The following is a 10,345-nucleotide window of genomic DNA, read 5'->3' on the forward strand; positions in this document are numbered from 1 at the left end:
GAACTTCCTATTTTTTAAGTTATAAGGAACATCACATTAACAGCCAGAGGATGTTGCAGTAAGCAAATAGCAATAGAGTGTATAGGGAGGAGGAATATTATTGGAATTTGAGGTTACTGACTGGTCACCATACAGGATAAAGAGGAACTTGCACCTAACATTTAAACTTTCTAACACTTCAAACACTACTTGCATGTTTCAAATGTACAGCCATTTACTACAGATGAAAGAGAAGGCACACAATTGCATAGAACTGCATAGAACTGCATCCAGCCACTTTACTTTATTTATGTGCTAGTGAGATACTTTTCGATATTCAGTACACAGACATTTGCCAATACTTGAATTCAAGTCTAGTAATAATAATAATAATAATAATAATAATAATAATAATAATAATTTACCCCACCCATCTGGATGGCTCCCAACAGAATATTAAAAACACGAAATCAAATGAAGTGCCATATTTAAAGGCCAGTGTTTCTAAATGGGAGCAAAGCTTTTTACACAAGGCCACAGGATGACATGCTCTCCTCTTGGAGGAACAGCCTAACTAAACCTAACTGTAGTTAATGTTACACCAGTATTTGCATTTACCACTCTCACTAATGACTAGTGCTCTCTCTCAATTAGGATTTAAACTGGTTTCAGCTTCAAACTGTGGTTTCAAATCCAGGTCAGCACTACCAAGGCAGGTGATGGATTCATGCCAAAGAAAGAATACATAAACCTGGTCCCTTTGTATCTGACCCACACTTTAGAAATACCCACAATTGAATCTGCATCATCTCCAAAACTCACTTAAGGGTTAATCCCTCTTCCCAAGGAAAACTGAAAACTGCAGTTCTGTGTTGGCAGGACAAGTTTTTATAATACAGCATCTCACAAAACCACAATCACAGAATCATAGAATTGCAGAGTTGGAAGGGACCTCGAGCATCATCAAGACCTATAGGGGAAAACCTTGGCAGTTCAACTGGTGTGAATTTGATAACCTTTTATTGTGCCAATATGCCCAGGCAGCATAATTGTAAGCTTCGTAAATAGTGTGGGCCAAAAGTGGTATGTCAGAGGTTGAAGCGCTAAAAGCCATATTGGATGCTGCTCATGAACTGGGAAATATGAATGCCAAGGCTCTTTAAAAGCTGGAAATTTGCCGCCATCACCTATGGAATGGCATGCACTCATAGCCAACAGTGTGAATTTCATCTGTTCTCCAGTTCACTGCCAGCATCTGCAGTAGAAGCCCATTTGCTTTGCTTTCTGAAATGGTCCAGGGCCCCACAATAAACCAAAGCTCGTGTAGTCTTGGCTCTACAGTAGATGCTTGCTGAGAAAGAGCCCAAGAAGTTCTTAGCTAATTTTTGCCCCGACGTCACCAATGCACAATGTTATCGCATGCATTTTGGAATGTAATCTGCTGCTCGCGCCCCACGGCTACAATCCTATAGGCCATCTGGTGAGCTGGATGTGCAACAAGGTCACTAGCTCTTTTTCTCCCCACCTTCTCTCAACAGCACAGCTTGACAAGTCACTTTGGAAACCAGGCAAGTTCGAGAAGTGCTCTGAAGACTCAATCTTTGAGGGGAAAAGGTCAGAGCCTCTGCTGTGCATGCCTAAATGAACCCTCCAAATTGAAGTCTGCAGTTGCAGAAATTTGCTCACTCTTACATTACCAACTTGCTTCTACGACAAGGATTACTGAAAGAAAAATAGTAAATACCTTTTAAAGCTAGCAGCTTCTGGAGTTCTCTGTTATTGGCAAGATTAAATCTTGAGGAACTCTGCCGTTTTTCTTTCTTCACTACAGGTTGTACAGGAGGTGTTTTGATTTTAGCTATCTGTGTTGCAGGTACAATGGTGCTGCTGGATTTTTTGCTTGCAGCCTGTATATAAAGAATAATTAAGACTTCTTAAACAGAAGCAGTCAAACAATATAAAGCAGTCAACAATAGTTTTCACTTCTAATACCATTAGCAGTAACTCCAAAAGGGTTTTCTTTTTTGGCTGTCACCACATATTTAAACCTATTTTAGAAAACCTTAAAGGGGACAAGTCCATAATGCCAAGAGACAGTCTCAAAAAGGTAACAAGTGCTGTAAAATTTGCTACACCCAATCCATGATCCAGAAAGGAAGCATCCTTGAGAAAATACCAATGTTCTTTACTTTGGGCAAGCTTTATGAAGCCTCTATTTTTGGCCTCACCCTTGGTGTGTCTATTTCACAAAAGCATAAAAATAAACCACAGTGCACATCTGATTGGACACCTGGATTGCCAGCAGTACATGTGAAAAGGATCTAGGGGTCTTGATGGACCACAAGCTTAACATGAGTGTGATGCAGCAGCAAAAAAAGCTAACACTATTCTAGGCTGCATCAACAGAAGTATAGTGTCCAGGTCAAGAGAAGTAATAGTACCATGCTATTCTGCCTTGGTCAGAACACATCTGGAGTACCAGTTCAGGGCACCTCAGTTTAAGGAGGCTATTGACAAGCTGGAACATGTGCAGAGGAGGGCAACCAAGATGATCAAGGGTCTGGAAACCATGCCTTATGAGGGAATTGGGTATGTTTAGCCTGGAGAATAGGAAACTGAGAGGAGAAATGATAGTCATCTTCAAATATCTAAAGGCCTCTCACATGGAGTTTCTCCTGCTCTCGAGGATAGGACCCAAACCAATGGATTCAAGTTACAAGAAAAAAGATTCCAATTAAACATCAGGAAGAACTTTCTGACTGTAAGAGCTGTTTGACAGTAGAACAGACTCCCATGAGAGGTGGTGGCTCTCATTCCTTGGAAGTTTTTAAGCAGAGGTGGGATGCCATCTGTCATGTATGATCTAGTTGAGATTCCTGCATTGCAGGGCGTTGGACTAAATGACCCTCGGGGTCCCTTCCAATTCTATAATTCTATGATTAATGACTTTGTTTAATGTTGTATGCTGCTATACGCATTCCAAAAGGATAGGGAGGCAAAGTGGCTAAATATGTCTCTTTAATACCCATGAGGTTCAGCAAGTCTATGATCCATGGACTTTGACTACGCTTGAAGAGCAGCTGTTAGAGGTTCGTTCACTGACTTTCCTGAACCTTTAAATTAGAATTGAGAACTTACTTTGTACCTGCATTATGGTATTAGGTAAAGTACACATAGCATTTCAGATTCCAAAAAGCAGTACTTTGTTTACAACAAGCTTGCATCTATTTTTAACACTCTTTGCTGTCACCTTCATTTTAAAAAGGGAAAACCGCTCATCAAAGTACCCTGTATATAACTGAAACTCAATGCCTACTAGCATTTTTTCTTTGAATAAAAGCTTACAGGTTGGGGCTTAACAGCAAGTGGAGTTGCACCAGCAGACTCTTCCCCCATTGCTGCTCCTGCCCACCCCAAAGGGAACAGTATGGAACTTCTGTATTTCCTAAAGAAGAAAAAGTTGCTTTAACCTCAGGAGAGAGTGAACTATGGATGCACTCTCTGAACTATGTTTGTATTTTCTTCCAATAAACACTTCCTTTCTCATGACTAGTGTACTTTAACTTCTACAGTGGTCTGTTGTCACACCCCCTCATAATTAATATTGTCAGTACTGTAGACCCAAAGGAATATGCAAGTTAATATTTTACCCTCAGGCAAGGAAGGGGGAATCCATGGAACTTGGTGTCTTTTTAATAAGGATATTCAATGAATTGTAAATAGGTGTACCATATCAGTCACACCACAAAGGCTCTTTGGCAGTTGTGAGCAGGGTCTATGGATGCACAGAAGGCTACTTAATGACAACTCTAAACAAATTACATCTGATATGATGCAATTGTGACCATCAGTATTTGGACTAAAGTAAGCAAGACAGGTGCAGATGACTTAAAAAAAGATGAGTTCAGAAATAGATATAGCTGCTGCACCAACAAACTGCAGCTTTGCATCGCCTCCTCTCCTCCTAGATGGTAAAGTCCAGTACCACAAAACAACAGTAGACTGCTGAGTTTCCCACCCTGCTCTACTTAGTTGCTGCTTGTGGTGTCAGAAAACTCAACAGTGTAACGACACCACACTTTTTTTTATATTCTACTTTTGGAATCAGCCAAGCAGCTCCCGCTTTATGTAGTTCCAGCCTAACAGAATATAAAAGTTCAGCTGCAACCCTAGCCATGGATTCATTTTTAATTGGTCTTCAGAGAAGTTGCATGAGATGTTTGAAATATGTTACCCATTTTACTAGTGCTTTCAGATCTACAGAGAAGATAACATAAAAGTAAGCACCACCATGAATTCAAATAAAATTATAAGATTTATATAGGTGTCTATAAATAATATATTTGTGGGATGCTGCCACTTGTGTTCTCCTTGTTCTTTGAATAGAGGACATTCTCTAGTCTTCACAATCTGGCATTTTTCACAAGCACTTGAAACAAAACAACATATGCTAGTACATTTCCAGAAAGAGAGGCTTAAGATTATACATAAAATTAGCCCAAAGTACTCAAGACAGATACAGGGGAAGAGAAAGGTGGAGAGGTTAAGCTAAGGGATATTGGGCCATGGGAAAGCGTCAAACCACCCAGTTTCTGCTTTTGAAATAAGCTTTGATTTTTGCACGCCGCAGACATTACAACCAGTTGAACGGATGCAAGATTTTCCACCTAGCTAACGGATAGCTGCTGTTGAGAAGGCTAAGTGAAGCCAACTGCCATACTGAGCCTTTGGCCCATTTACTTGTGCTTCGTCGTGTAAGCATATGTGATTGTAGTGCTGATTCTATTTTCTGGGAAGCATCCAAGTGTATGGTTTCTGTGTATCCCTTTGTTCCCTAGCCATCAGAAATGGCACCAGGAGAGTCTGGTAGAGCTCTGCATTGTATAACACACAGAACATTCATTTAGCAAGGGATTTTTGCGCTTTTCCTGCATCACACCTTTAGCCATTAATAGCGCTTCAGAATATGAACTCACTATATATTTTCATATAACGAGACACAATTTCATACTGGAGACTAAAATGGTTCCCAGTATGTTGATAATTAATTTTACATACATGTACACAAAACAGATTAATATGTATTCAGACAATTTTTTTAATGGAATATTTAATTGTACCTGCACTATCGTCTTACATTCCAAAATGCACAATTATTCTGCCAGTAACAATTTAAGTGCAAAAACATTTGCATGTTACAGTCCTTGTGGTTTTAGCAATGAAAGATTATCTGCTGTGGGTGCTAGCCACCCCATGGCTTTGTTTGCATGATCAAATCCTGGCTTGTTAAGTCAGGATATGTACAAGCTGTATGCACATGCAGACAGCTCCTTTTCTACCACATTGATTCTCCCTCTGTGTGAACGGTAAAAATAAAATAAATAAAAAATGAGACCGAATTCAGAAGTCAAGTTTAAACCATGGCTAACTTCATTTCCTGGTTTGCCTCACCACCCACACAAAGTGAGGACTAAAGCAGCAGCAAAGCGGGGATGTGTGGGTGCATACTGCTCATGCGTATCCTGGCTGATTGTGCAAATGTGGCCCATATGTTCAGCCACATCGCTGTCAATTCCTCATTCTCTCACCATCCTCCTTTCCCCAGCAGCATAGTTTGTCTCTACAGCTCCTTCTCTTCGCAAATCTTATACCAGCTGTCACTGATGCGACAGCTACACTCATTTCTGGACCAGAAGAGCTTGGCCGCAGTAATTTAGGCATTGGTAACTTCTCAAGACTGGATTACTGCAATGCACTCTATGTGGGGCTTCCCTTGTGCCTGAGCCAGAAACTGTGCAGAGTGCTTCAGCCCAGCTGCTGACAGGAATGAGAAGCTGTCTAGATGAGAAACACCTCTCCTTAAAGAGATCTGCACTGGTTGCCCATTTGCTACTGGGCCAAACACAAGGTGTTAGTATATAAAGCATTAGCTGCTTAGCACCAGATTACTTGCAGAATCACTCCACCGCTTCAATCTGTGGAAATGGCACATGTTTTATCTCTTTTTCTATTATGGTTTTAATAATCTTTCAAATGTTTTTAATGTTTTATTTTATATTTGTGCAAAGAGGTTTCCTTATTATCAAGTGGCATATAATTTTTGGTGAAATGAAGAGGGAAGCAGATTTTCCTCTGGGAGCCACAAGGGATCATATGAACACATGTCTAGCTGACACAGAAATCACCCTCTTCCTCCAACATGCACAGCAGAAGCTAGTCTCCCCATGCATCGGGGGAAGTGGGCAGAAACAGCCAAGTATTCTAGCCCCAAGTCACAGGCACAGTATCTATCCTGTCCCACTGATTTGATTCTCGTCTGGGAAACAGCAAGTCTGCTTGCATGCAGCAGTAGCAAGTCATGTTGAAAATTAGGTGCAACAGGGCCCCACCCATGCCGCACCACCAACATACAGGAAATACAACGAGGATAGGTGCATACTATTACATCAAAACCCTTTGAGTACTATCCGGCTGCAGTAACAGGGTAAACACTTTTGACACACTTTGGAAACTTTTAAAAGGACAGAGAGATTGTGTGTGGGGGGGAGGGGGGCTCATTTAATTTCACTGTAAACAGTGACAATAAAGTATTTCTATTTCTATCATGCTTAAAAACATTGCTTAAGTAGTTCAGCTAAAGATTTGACAAAAGCATTAAAGAATGTGTTAACAGTAACAGACATATTACTTCCCTATGCCTTTTTATAGAATCACAGAATTGTAGAGTTGGAAGGGACCCCAAGGATCATCTAGTCCAACCCCCAACAATGCAGGAATCTCAACTAAAGCATCCATGACAGATGGCCATCCTAAAAATGCCACAATAGTAACACATTCCAAGTGCTGAAATCAGCATTTGTCAGCACCCAGAAATGCCAAACCAAATCATTTTAAAACATAAAATGAGAAAGCTGTACTTTCATGAAAAATAAGATCCAATGGAACTTACGTATAGGCAAATGCATACATGATTTCAGCCTTAAGAACAAATCTGTAGAATGTACAGTACATTTGGCAGTCCTTCATGAGTCACATGAGACATTCATTTCCAAGAGTCTATGCACTGTATCCAACTAACGTCCACTCAGGGTAGACCCACTGGAATTAATGGACCTAAGTTAGTCATGCCAATTAATTTCAATGGGTCTACTCTATTAAAAACTGGTACACCACCATACTTTTAAAAGGCAAAAATATAGATTCCCAATCACTGTAGCACAATTTTCCTAAATGTTCAAAGCCCCTGAAGTGTATTATCTCAAGATTTCTTACAACATTCCTGTAAGGTAAACCAGCTCTATTATTCCCGTATTTCAGATTGGGGGGCAGGGAGAGCTAACAAACAGCAGTTTGCCTAGTTACCCAGAAGTTCATGGTAAAGAGAACAAGCCCCATTGAGAGAGTTTTACTCTTAAAGGTAGCATACAGGTCAAAACTGAATTTCTTAACTACAAAGAAAAACGCTGAGGAACAATTTTTAATCACACTTTGAGAACTTCACATTACTACTTCTCACAAAACAAGGTCACTAAGGCACTTCACTTTTTAGTTTTTAACTGAGAAGTTGCTAGTGATCACAAGAGGGACTGGAAAGCACTGCCAAATATCAGCAAAGGAATTTATAAAACATCAGTGTAAACATTTCTGAAAGAAAGCAAAAAGTTTAAATTTGTAACATTTACCTCCATGTCCAGATTATCTTGCACATCTTTGCTACTTTTCCCACTTTTCCCTGCTTTCGGAGGTTCCTGAAATTTACAGAGACATGTAAGTTTCCCCTACTTAGAAATAGAAACAGTACAATTTCGGTTACAAAATCCCAGAAATAAAATAAATGGCAACACATGCTTACTATAAAAGAGAAGATGTTAGGTTTCCATTTACTCTCTCTTAGCAAGCAGCATAGTTTTCAAATCAAGATCAACTACCCCAACGCAAGTAAAAGGAAACATGCAATAGTTTTGAAATTTCAAACAAAGCTGTCAGAAAGGAGATGGAACAAGGATGGGCAATAAAGCTGCAGAAAGTATTATGGCCATCAACCACTGCTTTCTAATTTTTAAGAACAGCTTAGAAATCTAGACAGAGACACTGGGTTCTGAGCAATTTCAAACTCTGAAGAATTGTAAGGAGGCTGGATGGCCACAGCTAGTACAGAAGAAGCTCAGGGAATATATCCTACGGTTACAAAGATGCAACAGGTGATCCATGACATCACCTTCAGTACTATGATCCTGAGGTCTACTTTAAACTTTGACCCCACGTGTTCAAACTGAAAACTATGTACAACAGAGAAGACATGCAAGTTCAACGCTCACTCCCATAACTTTGTATGTTTATGACAGCAGGACTAAAGTGTAAACCAGACCTGAGCACTTCAGAACACACCTGACAATTAGAACCCAGGTTAACAGCCATCACAGAGCACCTGGATTTGTCCTTTCCCTAAATTTATTGGGATTTATTTGGCCTGTACTACAGCCTTTTTTTGTCTGTTGGGGTAACAGTGAGATACAAAAGATAGAAGACAGTGCAATAAGCACACAAATTCTGAACAGATGTGCAGATGCTGCATGAAATTCAACACTACAGGGTCCTATTAAGTGGAAGAGGAGCCTTTTATCACAGTTTTAGCGCTAAAACAAGACTTCTTGGAATGTCTAAAAGAGGCCAGGTTTCTGCCTCAGTTACCCTGTCAATTAGGAGACAAAGGACAGGTTTTACTTAATGTGCCCAGTCAATGGAAGCCCTGTGGCAAGGATTTTTGCTTGTGCAATAGTTTCCCCACCTCCAGACCCACACACATAGGGAGGACCATTCCATCTGGCAATCACACAGCCTAATCCTATGTATGCTTATTCAAAATACATCTCATCAAGCAGCAGCACTTACCCCCAAGTACCTGTGGATAGGATTGCAGCATTACTTAAGATTTATGCCTAAACATCACTCACTTCAAGGCAATCATGTCTGTGTCAAGATGCCAATATGTTTCCCTACCCAAGCAGGAGGATGACATGTTAAACCTTAACATTTGTTTTAATTGCCTCTTTTTGCAAATACATGACAGAGCCAAATCCAGAAAGCTGACAAGCATATCTGGAAGTTTGTTAGGACATGCCCCAATTAAAATATAAATAAACAAACAACACCGATTCCACCATACCAACTCTGTTGTGTATTTCCCACTGGCCTTAGCCATGCCAGCCTTTGGCATGATAGACTCCCCTCTCCCCTCCAAAAGAAACCCACCCACTTTTTAGCAATGAATACCAGACACCTCCAGAAACCAACCTCAAAGCAAGGGGTGCTGAGCCGCCCTAAGCCTGCTGCAACAACGACGACTAAAAGACTTAACTCCCGCGCCACAGTAAACCTGTTAGTCCTTTTAAAAAAAAAGCCACAAGACTCTTTGTCGCTTTATCCCCCCAAAGTACAAACTCGTGCCTCTTGCCCTTTTGTTACCCTTTTCGAGATCCGTGTGGGAGCCTGCGCGTAAAATAATGAAGCGCGGCGCGCGTGCGCGGATAATGGAAGGCGCGTGTCTTATTTATACGTGTGTACACAGGGACGCGTGTGTTTTAACAAACCTTCAGGGAAGAAGAAGCAGCAGCAGATGCTCTCGGGAGGTACATCTTTCAAGCCCTGTGTGTCTTTTCAGACCACCCTCCCCGAAGTCCAGCCAGTACTAGCGACCCCCCCGGACCCCCTTTCCCACCTCCTCCACCCCCCAAACTCCAGCTTCCCCCGCAGGCCTGCCTGCACCCCGCCAGCGACACCCCCCCCCGGGGCCTGCTCCTCTCCCAGGACCTCCTCCAGCCCGCGCCTCCTCCTCAGGCCTGACCTGGCTCACTTTCTCCTTCTTGTTTTTATTCGGCATGGCCGGCTGGGTGGGCGGCTGGGGGCCCGCCAGGCCGGAGAGTCTCAGCCTCCCACGGCGGGGACGGTGGCTCCCCCTTCCTCCTCCTCTTCTTCCCCGGGGCTGCCGCTGCTACTTCACCGGCCGGCCAGCCGGCCTGCCTCGCCTCCCTCCCGGCGGAAGCTTCTCCCCTCTTCCCTCCCCCCCCAACCAGCCAACCACCCCGCCTTCTCGGACTCCCAGGAGCGGCGGCGGCGGCGGCAAAGGAGAGGGAGGGAGGAGGCGGCGGCCTCAGTCGGCAACTCTCGCTCCACGGCGGGGCGGGGCCCCTCCTCCATTGGCTGCGCCGCGTCACGTGGCGCCAACGTTGCTCTTCCTCCTCCCCCTCCTCCCCGGTACCTTCCACGTCCCCTCCCCCTCCCTGACGCCGACGCCGCTTTGGCGGAAGAGGCAAACTTCTCCTCACGAAGCCGCGGCGGGGGGGGGGTATAGTCGGTTTCCCGCCCT

The 10,345-nt window shown here is 42.8% G+C and overlaps 1 protein-coding gene across 4 annotated transcripts in view; it reads right to left on the minus strand.

The window, feature by feature from the left end:
* The window catches only part of PPP2R5C (protein phosphatase 2 regulatory subunit B'gamma), a 77,166-nt gene extending 67,062 nt beyond the window's left edge, over positions 1-10,104 (minus strand). For 2 of the 4 annotated variants that reach the window (XM_079948651.1, XM_079948650.1), the window contains exons 1-3: positions 9,824-10,101; positions 7,662-7,727; positions 1,724-1,886 (exon numbers count right to left, since the gene is read on the minus strand). In XM_079948651.1, coding sequence (XP_079804777.1) covers positions 1,724-1,886; positions 7,662-7,727; positions 9,824-9,859 — 265 coding nt within the window. In that variant the 5' untranslated portion in view covers positions 9,860-10,101. Of the gene's footprint in view, positions 1-1,723; positions 1,887-7,661; positions 7,728-9,823 lie in introns of those variants that run through there. The other 2 variants (XM_079948652.1, XM_079948655.1) reach the window with 2 other exon arrangements.
* Positions 10,105-10,345: the final 241 nt, after the last annotated feature.

Source organism: Podarcis cretensis (genome assembly GCF_951804945.1).
Source record: "Podarcis cretensis genome assembly, chromosome: 1".
Lineage (NCBI taxonomy): Eukaryota > Metazoa > Chordata > Lepidosauria > Squamata > Lacertidae > Podarcis > Podarcis cretensis.